This window comes from Myzus persicae, unplaced genomic scaffold (assembly GCF_001856785.1).
Source record: "Myzus persicae strain clone G006 unplaced genomic scaffold, MPER_G0061.0, whole genome shotgun sequence".
Classification (NCBI taxonomy): domain Eukaryota; kingdom Metazoa; phylum Arthropoda; class Insecta; order Hemiptera; family Aphididae; genus Myzus; species Myzus persicae.
Genome location: NW_019101557.1, coordinates 260,693 through 283,247, shown reverse-complemented (window position 1 = coordinate 283,247; position 22,555 = coordinate 260,693). Strand labels below are relative to the sequence as shown.

At 31.3% G+C, this 22,555-nt stretch overlaps 1 protein-coding gene across 1 annotated transcript in view; it reads right to left on the bottom strand.

Annotated features, from left to right (window-relative positions):
- LOC111029511 (tetraspanin-2A) overlaps window positions 1–22,555 on the bottom strand; it is a 203,349-nt gene that overhangs the window by 32,250 nt on the left and 148,544 nt on the right. The window contains exon 3 of the mRNA XM_022308525.1: window positions 8,789–8,965. Coding sequence (XP_022164217.1) covers window positions 8,789–8,965 — 177 coding nt within the window. The remainder of the gene's footprint in view (window positions 1–8,788; window positions 8,966–22,555) is intronic.

Genomic DNA, 22,555 nt, shown 5'->3' with positions numbered 1-22,555 from the left:
TTTTTTTTTTTTTTTTTTTTCATTAACGAGTAGTTAACTTTAAAACGAATTGTAAGTTGTAACGGATGTGTAACGACACCGTTAAACAAAAACCACAAACAAATGTGTATAGGTGCCTACTTATAGCGCCTACTTAATAATGCTTACTTAACCTAGTCATCCGGATAGTGTTCGTTAGTGTTGCACTATTATATAGATCAGTGGTTCTCAACCTTTTTGAGTTCGCGACCCCCTATAAAGTCGCCAAGATGTACAACGACCCTTTTACAATGTAAGCATTACAAAATCGAACCAACTGTTATTGTATTTATTTGTGTATATATCTTACAAAAAAGGGTATATTATGTACACTTCAATGAACGTTTTTATCGACTATCGGACTATCCAAAAAAATATATATGAATTATAACGCTCACTATTAATTATAAGATTCTAAGCGAAACAATTTTTTTTTGCCACATGGATTGACGACTCTAAAATAATTGTTGGCGACCCACCGGTTGAGAATCGCTGATATAGATGACATAGTTCAGTAGTTGTATGCAAACACCATCTAGCGCACTACATAATGACTTAGACAAACTAAGCAAATTACTATTCTACTAGTATCCAATTGTGTTCTAAGTTTATGTTTATGGTTTTTTATTTTTTAATGGTAAGTGACTTGGTTACTAGGTGTTATTATATTTTTGATTATGATTTTGATTATGGTCGTTTGGTAATAGTAATCCGGATAGTGGTTATTAGTGTCGCGCTAAGATGACACAGTTCAGTAGTTCTATGCAAACACCATCTAGCACACTATATAATGACTAAAACGAACTAAGCTGATGACTATTATACAATTATGTTCTAAGTATATGTTTATGATTTTTTTTTTTTTTTTATAGTAAGTCACCTGTAACCAGGTCGTTTGGTAATAGTAAATTCGTCAATGAGTGGAACATATTTTAACTCGATACCGCTCATGGGTTGAAAAAAAAATGTATCCAATAACTCCGGTATTTTTAAAAAGCCTGATATTGTAATAATTGTTAATTCGTTACTATCATCATTATAAAAAAAGTTTGTATTTTATTGTACTTGATAGATATGTAATAACAATGTTTGATGTAAAATTATTATTTGGCTTAAAATTCTATTATTATATTGCATTTGTTTGAATTAATAATTATATAAAATAATTTATTTCACAATAACGATTGTAGCACTTTAAAATATGAAATTCAAAAAAGTCTCAATCTCAATCCTTTATTAACCCTTAGGAAAATTTCATTTTTTTTCAAAGATAACAAATTATTCGATACCTTGTTCTCCTCTTTTAAAACGTATTTTAGTCCACACACTTCTAAAATATGATGTGCCAATCATTTCATATCAGAACCCACCGGACTAATTATGGTAAAAATAATATCAATTTGAGAAAATAAATATGTTGGGAAACGAGCACAGATTGGACTTTATCCATTTGTAATAATTAAACATTCGGGAATTTTGTTAGTCAACCAGCTACTTAATATTTTGTAACAATGTAATTCGTGTTCAGTTTTCATGTGATATTATGTGACTAAAATAACTTAAGTTATGATATTGTAAACTTAATTATATCGCATGTATCTAAATTTTCTTAGACATGCAGTACTTGATAAAATACATATTATTAGAACTGCTAACGGGCTCCAGTTAAAATAATAATTCAAAGGCCACTAGAAACTTTCACTGAATCACCTACAATACGACTTTACACAACAGGTTTTTCAAGCTTCAGTACAGAACTTTTCTGTTATCTCAACATTGTTCATACGGTATTAATTATTTACTGATATATTACGTACGTATATCGTAATAATATTAGTTATATTGTTATATTTATGAGTTATTTATTTTTAGAAAAACGAAACAAAATCTTTGACTAGGTAAGCATAATAGTTGTTTGTTGTCGACGGTATTTTCAACAATTTCAGAGAACATGAAAGCAAAATTTCACTTTACTGGACATTTAAAACATTTTCGATTATACGGAAACTAATATATACGTACTCGTATGTACATAATATTGTATTTTCGAAGATTCATCTCGATTGTACGTCATCGCGGTATAATAAGACGACACTTGATACCGTTTCCGGTTGAACGGTTCGGAGTTGTAACAGCTGCATTTTAGGATTATGTATCGTCGAAACGATCTGAGCGTATCGAATACACAACGGAAATTGGTTTGTTTGACTTTGTTCTGTTTATGATGTCCGTAAAAGCTGTGCTTTATATTATATCTAACGCGTTTCTGAATGGGGCAAAAAATATAACGGCAAGTCTGCCGTTACTAGGTAGATGGTCACTTATACTTACTCCGGTGACCGCGAACTTAAGAGCGCATATTTTTATCATTTTTATTATTATCGGTTTTGAAATTTTTAAATTATCGAGTTTAATTGTGTATTGAAGGCACCGAAATCGTTTATTAGGGTTAGGGAGGGGGGTCAGGTTTTTGATGCTGTATATATTCGGAAAAAAAATTTAAACAAACGTTTATGTGTTAATAACCGTTATGGTTGCCTTTGATAGTATATTTTGGGTAGTACGAATGCGATATTAAATACTTATACGATATGTAATTATGTTGTGATATCAACAATCGTAATTAATATCTTAAGATCAGCAATCGTATCTAGATACTGGTAACCAATGGATGAGTACAACGAAGATATAAGGTGGTCAAACGTATGCTCGGAAACCAAAAAACTGAGAAATTTTGATTTTTAATTCATTAAGGGCGTCTGAGCTGGTGTGTTTTTAGTACAAAAAGCCGACTTACAAGAAAATATCTCACGCCCAATAGAATTATAATTATAAATAAATTCCGTTATTTTTTCTTTTTTTAATTTAAAATAGAATACAACATTTCGCAGGTCAGATCAAAGACCGATTTAAAAAAAATATAAGTATAGAACCTAAACTATACATTTAAGTAATACACAATATTTATTATCTTTCAAACGCACTTTTCCAGCGCTACATTAAGTAAAATTAAATTCAAGTTTTAGACTCTTATTTTAAAGTTATTTTAAGAAAATGTGTATTTTAAAAATAACTGTCTATAATTTATTGTATATCCTGTTATTATTAAAATAAAAAACTTATTGAAAAATCGAACTAACCTCGTAAAATGTATACAAAATTATACGCCACGTAAAGATTACAAAATAAAAATGTATTCTGCTTTGACAGAATGTTTTATTAGAATATTTTATTCTATTAGAAAATCGTTCGGGGCATATGGGTTTCGGGGGGTTTGATATTTTTAGAGATTTCAGGGTCTCAAAATGTGCGTAGAAGTATTATGCACGTCGTCAGCTTATCATCTACTAAATAACTTCAATTAATTTGCGAGCAGCGTATCGAGACAATTCCTAGCGTACCCAGCTGAATTGGGATAAATAATACACGGTGACGTATGTTGCTCCAGCTCAAACCTTTCGACCACACTACTATCCAATTAGAAAGCTACCTTTGTAATTACACCTCAGACCCGACGACGACCCTCAAAACTTCGGGTCGTCGTAATCCGACGATCAAGCCCAATATCGGAGATTTCAGTGAATTTCAGCGGTGAATGGTTTCGTTCGGAAGGGCAGGCGAGAGAGGCGTGTAACCACCCCCTCCCCTATCCTTAATTGTCGTGCCCATATCAATGTTTAAAATATATTTTTGTCCCCTCCGTTAATGTATATGAATATTACGATGTGCGACACAAAAATATATTAAACGTATGCACGTAATTCCATTACCTAGGTATATACCACAATTCGAGCTGCCGGTATATGTGTGCATAGATGTATTAACGTTGTTGGTAAAATCGAATTGCCTCGCTGCTAATTGGTCGTTCGTTATCGATGAAAAATGTCGCTTGGCGTGTGTTTATCGGATTACGTTTTGATTTTGTTAAAATTAAGCACCCACCCGTGTATAGGTGCAGTATTACACATTATATACTGGGCGATTTCGGTTTATTTACGTCATCGCGTTGTTTTTGATACACAACACACGCACCGACGGAATGTGTTTGCCGTGTAAAACAACAGCAGCAGCAGCAGCAGCAGCAGCAGCAGCTTTCGTGGACATTTCGGTGATGTGTGTTTCTGGCGGCGGTCGAGGTCGGGTGAGGGACCGGGAAGGGATCAGCGTCGGGCGTGGTCTCGTCGGGGCCACGTGCTTCTGTTTGTTTGGCAGGATTAAAATTTAATATTTTCCGTGAAAACTCGAAAATTAATAACATCTAGCTATCGAAAATAATTAATAAAATAATTACACTCTTGTCGCATTTCACCGAACACGGTGTCGCATACGCCGTAACTATATACTCGTATATACATGCACAATGCATAGGTATACATACATAGGTATCCCGGTTTATATGCGTTGTAACAACTCATAGCGATAAATAGTGTGTAATATAATTATTTTGCATGCGTAGTGCGCGCAACGCCAATGACGACGGAATTAATTTCAACGTTTTATTACATCCGCTGCACGGTAGGGATGAAATACGTATTATTATTTTCGAAAATTGGAATATCAGTAGGGTTGTGCTCGTTTTCAACGATCGAACGGACATTAAACCTCACGCACTGGCCTTGGACGTGAGAACTCTGTCGTTTTTGTTGTTTTAAATATTTTTATATTTAAACCGTTGTATGCGAACTGTAAATCATACTTTTTCGTTTAAGACAGAAAAATAAAGAATAACGTATCCACTTACTCGATCTTGTGCGCTACAGTGAACAGGTGTCAGGTGTACCAAGTGGCTAATATCAAAAACTAATTTGTGTTCTTCAAATAATTTTACGTGACCCACCCCCCCTCCACATACTATGTTATACCAACCGATCCAATGTACTATCTTCCTCCTGTCAACACCCACACACCCGTATTTATGGGATTGCCTGAGAAACACTTGGATCCCATAATGTTACACCCACCGGGTGTACTTACAAATTTGGAATGCACCAAAACGCCAATGAATTAGTTTCAAAATTCGATGACATCCACATGTTGGATTAAAATACGTATCATTTTTGATATAATTGGAATATTAGTAGGGTTATTGTGTTCGTTTTCAACAATCAAACAGACATTAAGCCTCACGAAATAGCGTTGGAAGTAAGAACTCGGTCGTTTTTGCTGTTTTAAATATTTTTATGTCGAAACAATTTCATGCGAACTGTGAATTATACTTTTTATTAAAAATAGAAAAATAAAGAATAACGCGTACTCACTCTTCTTTATACGTTGGTGTAAATAGATATTTCTATGCAAATCGGAGCAAGCACACCATGCGCGTCGAGTGTGATTAAACGAATTGTATCATCAGTTCATACATTTAATTTTTGTGTTGATTTTTGGTCAACAGTCGACGGTTTCTATCACCTGCACTCCCCCACTTGCCACCACAGCCTTCTCTGTACCATGTTTCTTGTTTACACAACTGATAAGAGATTCGTTAGACACCTTGTCACATCAAGTTAATGGCAGTTTACTCAAACTATTAGTCTTTGCTACGATGTAGCAGTTCCTCTCAACGCGTGCTATTCATACCCGGAAGTTGGTTTTACTGTGTATTATACTATCATACGCAGAGCTGGTCCAGTCTCGTTAGTACTCATCCTTAAAATACCACTCATGGCGAGCTGCATATGCGTAATGCAGGTTGATTTGCGTCACATTTTTCTGCATTTAAAAAAGAATTGATTGGAATTCCCATTTTCGGAATAAAACTTCTAGTTCGAATAAAAAATTCAATGACATTTTCGAAAAAGTCTTCTGCTTCAAAATGTGTGGAAAAGTGGTGGTCGACAGTTATTGAAAGAAATATGTTTGTATTGCTACACCATACTTCTTAAATTACATACAGGTCAAAGTATTTTAAAAATATGATATTTTAGTGTACACATAAAAATCCAAAAATCATACTTTGAGTGCAAAAACTACTAAATAAATAAATGGGGAGGTTATATTTTTATTGGAAAATCAATACCTACTTTTAAAACATTTTTAAAATTGCATTTACCTTACACTTTTTATTTTTATTTTTTTATCTCAAAATTATTGACTTCAATGACTATTAGTAACAATGTAATATAATGTAGTTCACTGTTAACTTGAGACATTTATTTTTTGTCAAAGCTTTCACATAAAAATTAAATTGAACCTTGATATCAGGCAGGACTCAAATTTAAAAAAAGTATTTACAGAATTCTTATGTCTGATGATAATATAATAAGATTCCTTTCGTTTATACTTCACAACTGTTCTAAGTATTAATATATATTATTATAAAGGTTGACAATATAACTCAAGTTTAAATATGTGCAATAATGTAATTTGATACGAATAATTTGAATTGTTAAACATATTATTCATATGCGGAAAATAATATTGTTATATTATTTTAATTACATAAAAAACTAAAAGTAGAACAATTGATTTAATAACATACTCTGATGAATCGCCATAACGTAAAATTGTTTTTAATTAAAAAATACGTAGAACCATAAGAACAGGTATCAACAAACAATACAAACAATGTATGTTATATACAATAATGTATTTTTATTATTATTACTATTATTATGATGGTATTTTTGTATTAAAATATTTTAATCGACTAATAAAGAGAAATACGCATAAAATAAAACGGACAGGATTAAAAAATACATACCTAAATAGTATATAGTATTTTTTCGATTAGATAAAATGATTTTTTTATTTACGGCGGTAAAAAGAAGAAGTATTTAGTGTACATTGGTGAGTAGAATTATTCATTTGATTTGGTTTTATTTCTCATTAAATCATATTTTCAATTTATTTTTATTGAATTATTATTTTTTTTTTTTAATGTGTTTTAATATTCAATCAATGTCAGTTTTATAAAACCCTGGAAACAGTGAAGCTAACTACAATAATAAATACATATGATTTGCGTTTGGATTTAGGTCATAGTGCAGAAATAAAATATATTTCTTTATTGTTAGTTTCATCCGGATAACTTTGCAGTCCTTTGTGTTAGAAAACATATACATATGATGTTCAACGGAAATAATTATTTTTCATACGGGACAGGTATATTAATATCGAAATATTGTTCATTGTTCGGGCTTTTGAAGATATACAGTGTATTTTATCATATATTTTTCTTTTATTGCGTTTAAAAAAAAGTAAAAAAAAAATGTCATTTTTTATTTTATTCTTATAAAAATATTGAGTAATACACAAAGATATTATAATGAACGTATGACGTCATTTGACAATAGTAAAAACTATAATATGAATCAATATCTAGAAATACCTCATCACGTTGTCCAAAATAATTCATGATTTAGTGCAATAACTTTAATATTATAATATATTTATAAAAAAAAATAATAATGACAGAATAATGTGTAAAGGTGAATAATCTATAAAATGAAAATCAGATGATCACTTGAGAACGACTGGCCGATTTGGCTCATTTAAAAAATGTTTATAGTGTTCCAAATGATATTTTTACGGAATGAAAAATTGAATGAAAAATTGGAAAAGTTGTCCGGAAAACTACTACTTCCTTAATATTATAACAATATAGTAATAGTAGCGAATCATTAGAAATTAGTACTTTTTCCCCTTTATAAACACTTGCCACATGTTACATGTTATACAATTATGATATAACTGATCAGATAAAATAATTTTAAATTATAATTTTGATACTTCGTCAATATATATTTAACCCGTTTTGGTTTATTCGAAGTTATAGCCCAAAAAACAGCTGACCGTTTTCAATAAAAATGTACACCAATAAATTTCTTAAGAAATGCAGGGTGGTGAAATATATTTTTTTTCCCCAAATAGGAAGCTAGAAAGTCTTAGTGCTCACACATTGGTTATATTATATTATTACTATTGTTATAATAGTAAATTAGTAGAAATACTTCATATATTTTTTTTCTATAAATATATTTATAATATAAAACTAAACTTTGGCAACGCCTCTACAGGACACTTAGAAAGATAGTTAGAAAATAATATATAATCATAGTTCATAGATTAAAATATATTTAAAATTTGTTTAAACATTTTTAAAGAGAAAATTTTGATCGTAAAATCATCTATTTAAGTTATAATATAACATAACTATATTATAGTTAATGTTTTAACATTTTTTTTTTTTGAAATCTTATTATTTTTGTTGAATATGGTTTATCCAGTTGAAAAAAAAAACATTTAAAATTCAAAAAGTATAAACTTTTTTAAACATTTTATGAAAATTGTTAAAATTATACTTGTTAAAATACAAATATTTTTTTTGAAAATTTGTACTTTCCGAAGGAATGAGTTATTAAAAAAAAGTTATCTAATTTAAAAATTTATTTTAAAAATCATAAAAAAATAAACCACTTGACTGATAAATTTTCTTACAATCAAAAACCAAATTTTGTTTATTTTTAAATTTTCAAAAGATTAAATTTTTTTTATTTTCAGTATAAAAAAATAATAAAATGTTTTATACAGCCTAGGTGAGCTTCTGTTAATAATATAAAAATAAATAAATTAATGTGAACAAAAGTTATTTCATTTGTCATGTCTTCCTGTTTTACACAGTAGAATAGATTTTCTGGTGAATAATAGACATTAATCAATATACCTATAATAATATTTCAGGTATAATGTGTCCGAGACACAATCCGAGTCTTAATGATAATAATTGTTAATAAACATAAAAAATAAAAATGTACAATTTTTTTTTACTCACAGATTCTTGGATCATGTTCAGAGTGTTTGAAGCGTATTCATTTTGCGATTGCATTATCAAGTTCATCATACTTTCTCTGATCTCCGATACGATTCCAGATCCCGTCGTGGTGTTTTCGAGCAATACAGCGGATCCCAATAACAGGACAAAAAACGAAAACAAATGCACACCAGCGTTCTGAAAGAGAAAAAAAAAGTTACTATAACTTCCATACGTATAGTAAGTCTTTATTATATTTTCATATTACATTTTGTATGAAATATTATTATCAATTCACGCGTATATTTTATCGTCAGTTTCATAATGCCCATTTTCTAAAAAAACTTGTTTTATTCTTTTTTTCTCTGTGTAACACGGCGTATCGTATAGGCAAACGGGGTACATGAATGTGCTGTACATGAGTACAAAGTAGTGTAATAATAATAATAATAATAATAATAATAATAATAATATGGTCACCGCAGTTCTAAATTGTTTATTTCGTAATGGAAATAATAAAACACATTCACGTTAAAGTCGTAAAACGCTATACGTTGATTTCAATTTTAATCGGTACTTCATCGTTTTCACTTGATCTTACATGCGTTTTCAGTGTACTTATTATAGTGCTATTCACTAAAATCGTGATCATTTCAAATCGACTACTGAAATTGATATACCTAACAGTTAATCACAGAGGAAAAGATTATAATTTAATAAACGATATAATGTCCACACCATCGATATATTTTTCCATCAATATAAATCCAATAAAAAAATATTATATCCATTTAAATAAAGCACTGTGCTATAAGTTACACAATTTGACTTTATAAGTGTTTTGCCTATTGTTATGCTTAAATGATACATTCTATCTATTCAAATTATGATTTTTGGAAGTTTTCAATACACTCAAAGACAAGGTTTTAAAATTCTTGTTTTTTTGTTAAAATTTACTGTATGATGCTGTGACAATACAAACTTCTGTTTTTCAATAAAGAACCAAATTTTTCACTTACTAAGCACATATTTTGTTTGATGTATTTAAATCAAAAATAGAGATAGTAGTTTTTGAGTCATTTAACTTTGGTGTACTTAAGACAATTAATGTCGATGGTAATATTTGAAAAATTAATTAATAATGTTCCATCAATATAAATAATTTGTAAAAATGGAACAAGTATAGTAAATACTACATACAATATTTCTAAAATGTGTGTAAAAAAAATGTTTAAGGATTATTTTACTTAGCGTAACATTTTAATAACTCAGAAACTACATCAAAATATACACTTAAATCACCCGTCTAGTTTCGCTGGCTTTACTATAAATAATTTACAGTAAATAAAAGTAGTTGTCACTATTGAAAAATAGAATTTTATATCACCACATGACATTCTCTAAATAGTACAAAAAATATCAGAAATTTGAAAATGTAGTCTTTGGGTATAATTGAAAATTCTAAAAATCAGAATTTGAATAAATGTACTATTAAAGAGACAATATGGGGAAGAGTATGCTTAAAAAAACGCACTGTACATTAATTATTTCAAACAAATCGAACAAAACAAAATTCATTTTACTTTTTTGCTGTCTAATTGTAATTTGTATAGGTTCCATCGTTCATGATAAAAATATGATTAAATAAAACAAATTAAAATATTTTTTTTCTCACTGTGATAATATTATGCTGTTGGTAGAATATTTTATCGGCAAGCAAAACAGGTGAGCACCTCCTCCACATTTCGGTAATGTGTTTCACTCTATATTATGTATAATTCACATGACGGAAATCCGTCGTCAGATGGTTGCACTTAGTGTCATCTCGCCCCCGAGGTCATGATCGATCGACACGGTTTTCGATACATCCGCATGTCATTGCACACGTCAGCACATGTCAAGTTAATAACAGCTTAGGGCTGGTTTTAAGGGGCTGGGGAGAGGCAACTGCAATTACCCGGCGGTGTCATGGTAGATAAAATGATTAAGACAAAAACATTATTTTTCTTATAAAATGTTATTATGTAAAGAAATACATAATCTCAAATATTACTTAAAAATGTATCTATTTATTTTTAAACTGATTGAACATTAATTTTATAATTTTAAATCCGTAAATTGAATTGATGCAACTGGCTGATGAACAACTATTGTTATAATATTAATAACCGATGGTCATCTTATTTTTTCGATGTTCACTGTCAATTCAGAACAAATAATATATTCGATGATCTAATCGTCGTCAGTGTCGTGGATAATCGAAAAAAGTCAATTTTTTAACAATAATTGTCAACCGCGACTGTTTGGGATTCCATTAAAATGTGTAGACATATTATTATATTATTTATATTAAACGATATATTAAATATATTATATAAATGTTGTTATATAAATGTTGTTATATGTTACAAATTGTAATATTTAGAGACCAGCTGCCATTTTAATGCAATACTTTTCATCAAGCTTTGTACGTTTAAATTGAACATACCAACATCAAATGAATCCCTAGTGGACTGAAAACTGGAAAAATAATGTACCATTTTGTGAATTATTTATAATTATTTAATATTACAGTTTGCAAAATATATATCGTAATATTTAATATCGAAAAGTAAAGAGCGGTGCAAATCAACTACATTTTAAATTAGTGTAAATTCGTACAATATTATTACATTAAAAAACACCTTCAACATTAATTGAATATAAACAATAATTAATAAACGCGGCAGTACAACAATTGTGAGCCATTAAACATTTTATTTGGTAAATTTAAAATAAATAAAATAAAAAGCCTAAAAGAGTTGAAATTGAATTAATGGAAGGAGAGCTATTTATGTAAAGTTTATTTAATTATGATTATTACTATTATGTTATTATACTGTATAGAGTATATTGGCATTTAAAGGACTAAGGGGACATCCATAGGTACTGACTCCAATTTGGGTGATTTTATAGGTCTTTAAACAAATAAGGTTTAAGTACTGATTTAACCGATTCTTTATACTACCATTATGAACGATAAAAATGTAATGATACAATTAATTTAAATAAGTTAAATGTGAATTGGCTTCAAGAATTTGATATACAGGTGGCAAGGAAAATTTTGAAATACGGCCTAAAATGGTTATTCATGTTATCTATAAATATAAAAGAAATTTTCCTGACTGACTGACCGATTCATCATCGCCTAGCTAGAACCACTGAAGTTATGAATATTAAATGTGTTGAGTACTTTTGTTTTATGATGTGAAGAACCAATAAGAAAAAGAATTTTCAAAATTCTCATTTTGTGATTTACAGCTGAGATGTATTTCTTATTTGTTATAAAAGGTGGCCATTGGTTGCAGATTATAATTTTAAAAGTAGAAATTAGTACTTTTTTGTTGCTGTGTATTGCCATTGGTTACTCGGATAGATTAGGTAAAATCCGAAGTCGTTTATTATAAATTTTTAGAACAGTACCCAGATTAGGTACCGGTTACTTATAACAAAAATTATAAGATCATAAACAAAGGTGATCAAATAGTAAATAATAGTTATAATTTTATTATAGTATACAAAACGGAAATTATCAAAAGGCAATATCTACATGTAACAAAAGAACTAATTAAAAAAAAAAATGTGAACGTTCAGAGGTTAGAGTAGAGTTGTTTAGTTAGTATGGACTAAACTTAGAGTTGATATTATATAACACGATAAGCGATTTGATTTTTCCAAAATCTGGTTAAACACAAAATTTAATTTATAACCAACCAATTGAACAATTAATTACGAATTTCAATATGAATACAATTACAGAATATGTTAAAATTTGGTATTTTATTTTTTGTATTATACCAGTACTATACCATATTATTATAGATACTATCGTTGGCCAACACTACCTTGTATTGTATACCTCGGTACATATAATACAATAATTGTATTATACCACCGTATAACAAAAACTCAAACCTCTAAAAATAGAATTTATTGAAATTAACTCAGAAAAACCAGGGTCTCCTCTCAAATCCGAAGTTTTTCATCGTACTATACAATGATTGATCTTAACATGCAATTTTGTAACACCCATTACAGTGACCTACCCACGACACCAATTATAGGCACGCTGAACGCGTCTACAGCTGTTCGGCAGAGCGATTTTCATGGATGGTTTTTTTTTTTGTTTTCAAGTCGCTGCCCACAGTCGTATACAAAACGCTCAACGAGGTGATATAATAATGTTTTGTGTACAACATGTTTAATTTAATATATGTTTTTTTTTCCGTTTTCCATTAAACACGTTAATAATAATAATTCACGTCCGAATGCGTGCACACACTTTTTTTTTGTTTGTTTGTTTGTTTTTTTTTTTTTAATTATTAATGCGTTACGCATACCGGATGCGAATAATAGAGCGTCGAGTGCCTGCAGACTATCGCTGCTCCTTTACGTCGTTGCGTTTTGAATATTATTTATAATATTCATAAAATGCCGAGTAGCATATTACATTTTATACTGTCAGATTTACTTGACGCGTTTTTGACCGACCGTTGTATTGTTGTCGACGCCATTTATAGTCTTCGAATAATCATAGTTGCGGAGCTTTTTTTCATCGGTCCATTAACTTTCGATTTTTGTTTCCCGCATATAATATCCATGGTAGTTTTAAGACTGACCGGCTCTCTTAGCATTTACATAGTTTTTAGATTTCCGGACATAGAACGCCTTTTATCCCCGTTTTGTCCGTTCGTCATTAGTTACCTGTACTTATAGCTTTGAGATAATTTGTATTGAGATGTTATCGTCTAGGTTTTATTCGATGTAATATAGATTCACAGTAATCAAATAGCCCATATTAAAAAATAAGTATCTAAACAAAAAGGTGACCAATCAAAATAGGTCATTTTAAATTGCATAATATGGAATATCGAGTTGTACTAAAACAAGTTAAGAAACCGGGAGAAATTTTGCACGGCCGAACAGTGAGCTTTCCCAACTTTTAAACATGATCTAAAAAAATCTTATATCCCCGTTGCGTCCATCTTTTAGTTGCCAGTACATAGTTACGATTGTTCGTTTTGTGATTTTATACCCGTGGTTCTATGTTCGAAGTAAATTCTTACTTTTAAAACACATCAACATTATTATAAGAGTATTCAGTGCAGATGCAAACTAAAGTATAAAATATTATATTATTATAAGATTGTGTTGGAAATTATAGTTGATTTCTTTCTATTCTAACACTTTTTGAATTCCGAAATTTAGCAATAGTGATCTTTCATGGCGTGTTTCATTTTACGACCGAGTTTCTCCTAAAGGAAGTCTATAAATTACGCTGTAAAAATTATTGTCATTATTGTCTAATATCTAGTATAATATTGTAAATCGATCGATTGCGTTAATTGTTCAACTCGTGTAACAGCTGATGGTGGCCTAAATTAAAAAATTAAGTTTGAATAGAAAGTCGTAATTCAATATTTTTTGTTTGATAGGCAGTACCGATACATTCAGCGGCTGTCTATAAGTTCTTATCACCTGGAAATCGTTTTGTTTGTATGCATTTTGTTTTCCGCACAAACTTACTACTGCTAAATAATTCAACTACATCTGACCTGTGTTTCGACACACGCGATTCAACTGTCATAATCGGTTTTTCTGTGTCCATTTCCAGACTAATGAACATGTCAGCTGTAGCCAGCACATAAACTTTTCGACTGTCAATTTTAAATTATTAAAAACGTATTTATAATTAGAAACCCGATTAACGGACGGGGTGTTATGCCGACTTGTATTAAATTATATACCATATACACAGGTTAGAGTCAATACATATATTTGTTTCGAGTTAAAGTAATGTATTTTAAAATAGTTTTTCAATAGTGTGATTTATTCGAAATTAAATATAAAAACCTATAAACATATAGACTTACGATATTGTACCACAGTTCTAGGTTTCGATTCGAGTCAAATACCACCGATCACAATTAATCCGTATTTTTTAAATTTTATTTGACTTTATCGTCATCAAGTCATCTACTGAGATAATATTATAGCAAAATATCGAATTTCCTGTTCGCATGTTAAAACACATGCACTGTTAAATCATAACGATAATAAGAATTATTAATTTCCTTTGTTTTCCAGTGACATTGAATAAAGTGTGAGGTCAGACATTAGCCCGCTGTGTGGTGTTTTTGGAAAACAACTTTTTCTCACATGGACCAGTGTACTGTGTATACTATTTTCCATAGTTAGAGGACTTTAGAGTTTATACGCTTATGCGTCACATCATAAGACCCTGAATGTGGAGTATAAAAAGAGGTTTTGACTTAAGCCATTTGTTTGTATTTGTTGCTCGGGTCTGAGCTATATTTGTGGTATAATTTATATTATATCGACGCAGAACAATATGTGTATAGAGTCATTAATTACGTTGAATTATATACGTTTTAATTCGATTAATATACACGTAATTACAGCCTCTTTCAAAACTACGCCGCGTAATTTTGCAGGTAAAATATTAAAGTAAAATCATCTAGACTTATAACAATTATACCACATTAGTATAATATGTTTAGATGCGAGTTAGGTACCTATTTCGATCACAGTTTAATCACATTATTTCTTTTTCAATTTTAAACTTAAATATCTAATCAACTGAGTAGAATATATATTTTTTTTAAAACGAACAATAAGATCGATCAGAATGCAAATCGACTTGGTTTAATTCAGAGTTGTCCGTTTGAATGGAAAATAAACGTGTGATATGTATTATTAATTTAAGTATATTCACATCTGTCACGCGCACTGAGAGTGCTCACACTATTCGTGTTGTTATGAGACTATCGTTGTGTTATTCAGTGTTACTAAAGTTCTTACGCAATATCAATGTATCGAATTTTTTATTCGCGCGTTAAAAGACATGCACTGCCGATTCGTAATAACAACCATATACCCTTTGTTCGGTGCGAGTTCTTTAAGATTTCACGTTATTATTCATCGTAACACAAAGGTCGTGATTATGCGACGACGGCGGTGCGCGTTCATTTTTACGTTCGTCGGACCGACTTATAAACGCGTGACTGGGCGACTTGAGATCGTTTCACACAAACGCGCGGAGCGGTTCTTTCCGAAGTCAAGTCTCCTCAAACAACTTTTCATCCGTTCCTCTCTTTCCGTCTCTCCCGTTCGACGGCCTTTATGCGTGTGTATACCGATGTCGGGGAGATTTATATGCCTGTCGAGCTTTACTTATATTTAATGCAAAGGCCTAATGCGCCGGGACCATTAAAAAAGCGCGAGAGGCAGAAAGCCTCGGGGCCCGTCTAAAATAAAACGCGGAAAAATATCCAACAGTCGCGTCGCGCTTGCAGTGCGCGCACATTCCAAGACCGCGGGTTTTTTATTTCGATATCGGCAGACATCTTGCGGTGGGGCGTGGGGCGATTCCTGCAGCAGCAAAGTCTGGGAAATCAAATCGTCGTCGGGCGGAGATAGACTGCCGCTATACCGGTGTGTGTGTGTGTGTGTGTGTGTTTACACAATGTGGCGGTTTTCGAAAAAGCTCTTAAGATATATATTTTCTTGCAGCCCTGAGCTCCTTTTTTTTTAGCTAAACAAACGAGAATAAATTAGCGACATCGCAGCGAGCGTGTATGGTTTATATGTCAAATGCATACCACGTGTTATATATTGTAGTTTGTACAGCGTATACACACGCACACACACGGGTGTACGACGACATGTTGATTTGGATTTTGTAAACTTTCAATGGGGAAAAAGCGGAAAAGCTCGGCGAAGCTTTTCGATACGCCACGTCATGATTATTATTATTTTTATTATTATTCTATTTTTCACATTTTTAACACACGATTTTAATTTTCTTTTCATTTTTTATTCGAAGCGTAGATAATACAATATCTCCCATAAGCACCTTATTATACACGTGTAATATTACAAGTGTCTTAAAGATATTGTTTTTATATTGTATTATAATCTATCCGTAAATACATTCATGAAATGAGCGCATATATAAACCATAATTATATCTTAAAATCTATTAACTATAATTTCACGATTTTATCATCCATATTACTACCGTTTTATGCGATACAGCTAGTTTCGTTTCGATTTAAAACCCAATATAAGTATAATATAATACAAGACAGGTAGGTATTAGGTATAATTAGGGTTCTTAAATTTCATGAAATTAAATTATATCCTTCTCTACACGGGGATGAGGAATTAAATACGAAGAATCACTAAAACTGGTATGCGATCGGTCTGACCATCTAGTGATGGTTGTAAGAAACATACCAAAAACACAAAATAAAAATAGTAAAAATATAATTTTCAATATTTTATTAAAAATTTCAAAGAGAAAATTTAATGTGAAATATTTCATAGTGAAAATATCATGCGAAATATTTCATACTCATAACCTTGAGTACAATATCCGTCCAAACCGTTAGGTATTTAAAATATTGTACAGGTTGTAGTATAGGTACCTATACGAATCATAACGATTCGATGAAATCGGAAACACTCATGAATGCACTTTCTTTGAAAATATACAATATCCATTAAACGAATATAAAAATGTTAATAATTTTTTTATTGCATCGTTGGTCATGCGTAAAAAAAGTAATAACAATAATAATGTTATTAACAATTGCAAATTGTTGGGACGTTTGTGTGCATTACAAATTATTGCGAAACACGATTTGGACATTTTACATATTTAATAATAAAGTAAGGGTCAAAACGGTAGCGTATATTTTGAAAAAGGTAAGTACTATATATGTATAGGTATAAACATATGGTTGATGTTTGTGGGCGCTCATGAGCGTAAAATTGTATGAACGTTTGATCGTTTAGTTCGTTTTTGTAAAAATGCATTATTATTATTTATTGCCAACCATATATGTTTTTATGCAATAAACATAATGCCCATTCCGATAGTTATATTCAAATAATATATTTTAAAATGAAAGAATAATATAGAGTGGTTCACCGAGCATGCACACTCCTATTTTTTCCTAGCCTTAACGAAAAACACGTTTGAATTCTGATTTTTGGAATTTTTAAAAATACCAAAACTCGAAGACCATTGTTTTAAAATTTTGAATTTTTTTTATTACTTAAGGTTTGTTCTATGGTGATATAAACTTCTATTTTTCAAACAAAAACTAGTATATTTTTATTAGAGTAAATTATTTTGTTGTAACACCTACTCGTAATTGATGGGTTTATACTCCAAAGTAAAACTATTTATTTAATATTATTTAATCTTTGCGTAATGATGTACGGAGTAGGTATAATATCATAAAAATTGGTTAGGCAGTTGAGATGTAACCCAGTAACCCTAATATAACCCAGTGAAACCTCTAAATACCGGACCCTTTTAGTCACTGAAATTTTGTCCGCTATTTATAGGGTTTAGTTCGTAGAAAGTTTGAAGATTGTTCCCAAAAATGAGTCTTCTATTCGGATTGTTTAGAAATGTCTGTAATGGAAGGTTTCGATGGTATATTAAAATTAGAATTTTAGATGTGTCGCAATAAATAAAACGTATGAGAAAAATCGAAAAGATTATGAACGTCGTCGGACCTACGGCATTATTTGAGTCGATATTTTAAAACTAGGTGCAAACTAGTGCATTTTCTGGCAGTATTCGTACTTTTCACCGTTACATTTTGACAATATCTCTCCTCGGAACGATTTGATAATAATATTATGATATTGTGCAGAATATCACTAGCAAACCTATCGCATGAAATATATTACGTCGGTCGGCTTATTCGCATAAAATATTTGCATATTATTATGCGCACGAATGTTTAAGATTTATGAGTCGTCGAGCTTTCGAAAGTGCACAAGTATGATGTACGGAACGGTTCCGGGTGCATGTTATCCCCATGTAGCGTTCGCGCAAGTAGTCAAAGTTCTAACTCATTATTGTAATTACAATAATTTATTTATCGATGCAACGTTCGCATAGTATATTATTATTATTATTATTATTATTATTATAAACAATTAGAACGCAATGGCATTATATGGTGGTGGTGGTGGTGGTGGTGTGTGTTGTTACACCTACTCGTAATTGATGGGTGTTATACTCCAAAGTAAAACTATTTACTTAATATTATTTAGTCTTTGCGTAATGATGTACGGCGTAGGTATAATATCATAAAAATTCGTTAGGCGTTTGAGATGGAATTTTTTATTGAACATAATATTTTTTATGACGGCTTTATTATGTGTGTGCTATTTTTCTAAACTTTCTTTGTTGGTTCATAGTTGTTTCACATATCTAACCTAATCTAACTATTTCATTGGTTTTGCATCAAAGGTACAAACGTCGTTCAAGTTAATTCCTGGAGGGAAAGGCTGAAGATTGAAGGAGGCTGCTCTACTATAATACAGTTGAGTAAGTTTTATAAAAATTATAAAATGTTTGTGGTGGCTATTGACATTTTTGGGAGGGCTCAGCCATCAAAGCCCTTCCCTTATTTTGTCCAATGTTGGACATAAAGGCCGTATGAACCCATCATTGTGATTAGGTTTCCCTAACAGATATTTTGATAATATGTAAACAATTGTATGCATAATCAATAAATATGGCTGAAATACACTTTGAGAAAAGCTACTCAGTGTCGGTCTAGTTTGTTGAATTATAATAATACATAAAATTGTTCACCAAAGGTGACCGCGTAAGCTGTGGTAGGACTTACAGAAAATTACATATAATGTGTTATGTACATAATATCACGTTTAGTTATAATAATAATATGGTTGTAAGCGAGCACATAACATGTTATAATGCATCAGCAACAGTTTAATATTTTGTTTCATCTTTCATGTTTCATCAGAATTAATTGCCCCACCGTATTTTATCAATTTATTTATTTTTTGAGTTAATAGAAAATATAGTAAGCACAATGCCATAGTTTTACAATTTAATAATTTTCATTATGATATTAGAATCGCTTATCGGCTCGAGTAAGGCACACCACACGGCACTAAGGATTTTTAATTTTCTTCTTGTCTATTCAATTAAAATACAAACTTTTTCTCGAATATTTATATTATTCTATGTTCATTTTTTGTAGATTTATATTTTACACACAACGGAATTGTATTGCCGTGGTACACGAACGTTTTCGAAACTACGAACATGACGTTTTAAATGTGAAACTGTGTAAGGATCAATCGTATGTGATATAGAATATAATATATTAATATGTATAGGTACCTGCAGTTAAGCCTCTAAATAACGAACCCCCGCAGTCACTGAAATGTCGTCCGCTATTTGGAGGCATTCGTTATGGCAGATTTCACTACCTACACGTTAGTCATAATGATGAAGTTTAATATTAATATTAACTTGTTTTTTTGTAAATTATGTAGGACGACTGTAAATGAATAAACGTTACTCATACATGACACAAACTTATCGTTCAACATACACAATCATATTACGAGTTGATGATTAATGTTTACAGAAAAATTGTTGAACCACCGTTCGCGAACAATAACAACAATAATAATAACAATAGGGAAAACTTTGATATTTGTTTTGTGCCGTCGCGTCGTCTCGAAATCGGTGACAGGGTCGTCGAGTTACGGTCATCCATTGAAATCCAGCAAATATATTGTTAAGTCTCGAAAGAAAAAAACGGATAAGACACAACGTCAAGGGCGACTTTACCCGTAACCCTTTTCACCTGTTTGAAGCACCACCACTTGACGCCTGAATGTTATCAGTACAGATATATATGTATATGTATAGATTCTTCACGAGTACCTCACACTGTACCGACAGACCGTATGTATGATATATTTTGAAGAGTAAATTATTTTTAGTGACGTTGTTTCCAATCGACCCAGTCCCTCCGAAAGTGGGTGGGGTACTACCCCTTTCGTGCGCAAATGAGTTCCCTCTTTTCGACCAAATAACAATATGATAAAGTATTTTCCTCTTTTTGCCTAAAAATAATTGCATTCGCTTCACAAACGGTTTCAAGTTCAACATTTTGGGAAGCACTATCTCAAAATAATTCAAGTTTAATATTACAGTGAAACCTCTCGTAACAGACACTTCTAAATTGGACTGTATTATTATGTTATAATGTGAGTATGTGATTTGTGAAAATGTTGTCTGCGTATAAAAAAACATGATGTCAGAGTCTTATATTAAGTCATCATTTATTAAAAAGACAACATATAAATATCATATATATATATATATATATACAAAATATGTAAAAGTAGTGGCAACGTGTTGTCGATATAATAATATGAAATAACAAATTATATAATGCAGTACGTCGTATTAATATTAGTATGCAGTTCGCTTTCGTCACAAACTCTACGACGTTTGCGTTGTTATGTTGTGTTCGATAATTCTGGTAATTGTATTTAACATGGCGACAACATTTAATGGAACGCAGAAATCTTGGAAATAAAACGGGTGGACGTGCGTTTGTTTATAGTAATTCTAAGTACAATATTGGATCGACTCACAATAATAAAGACAACTTTATTCGTAAGAGTACGAGAACTTGTGTTAAAAAATGTTGTTCAAAACTCTCCGGGTTAAGTTTAATGGTTTAATATAAATTACATAAAACAATACTTAATATTAGGCACTATGTTTAAAACAAATATATTAAATTGATAATAATGAAAAAAAAAATTGAATATAATGGTTAAATAATTCATATTAATAGCGAAAAAGCAAAATATCATAATATGGCATCACTTAATATATTGAATTGATGTTGAACCAAATGTTGGTTGAATATGTATATATTGTTTAAATTTTGGAAAGCTTTTCTAGATTTTAAGACGCTGTGCGACGTAGTGTGCGAAAACGGAGGAAATCGTGGCGAATTTTTGTGCGAAAGGAGATACAGGCGCCCTTCGTAACTCGAGTTGCGGCAAAAACTCGATATCGCCAACACAACGGGGTAGTCATTCTCTATTGCGCTTATTATTCTCTCTGTGCAAAACAAAAAGAAAAAAAAAGGGGGAAAAATGATTATTATTATTGTCTATTAAGTCTCGTGTGCGCGGCGCATTCAAATCGATCGGCGAAAAGCACTCCAATCATGCCCTCGAACAAGCGTCGTGGTTCGCGACTGCGATGAGCGCGTAAAATACGTATGCACGACGGGACGCGTTTTATCTTTGTAACTGTTCGACGAGCTCCTTTCGTCCTTTCCCGTCCGATCGCGATAACCGCTGCAGTAACGCGGTGGTCCTCGTACGTACCAAACCGCTTGGGCGGCTAATGGAAATGCACCCTAATGAAATCGCCGAGCGAAACTCCGGTTTAGTGTTCGGTTTAACTACGACCTTTGAAGAAAACCCTCCCAGCTATTTTTCGGTTTCCTTCCATCCCATCAACTACAGTGGGCCCCTAAACACCGAACTTACTCGGTCGCTTGAATGTTGTCCACAGCTCGAACGTGTCCGCTATTCAGAGGGTTTAGTTTGTAGATGGTTTGTAGTTTGTTCCCCCAAAAAAACCATTCGCTATTCGAAGAGTCTGCAATTCAGATGTGTCCGTTATGGGAGGTTTCACTGTAATGATATTATATATATATTATATATTATTATATTTCCATGTGGCGTCCAACGTCATGCATTTTTTGATGGGAGCCTTAGCTTGAAAAATGTTCTGTTAATTTCAGAGGTATTTTTTTTTAATTTATGGGCTTATAGGCTTACAATATTTTTATTTGAAAAATTCATTATTTGTATCAATTACAGGTGTCGGAGCTGGTTTTTCTCAAAGGT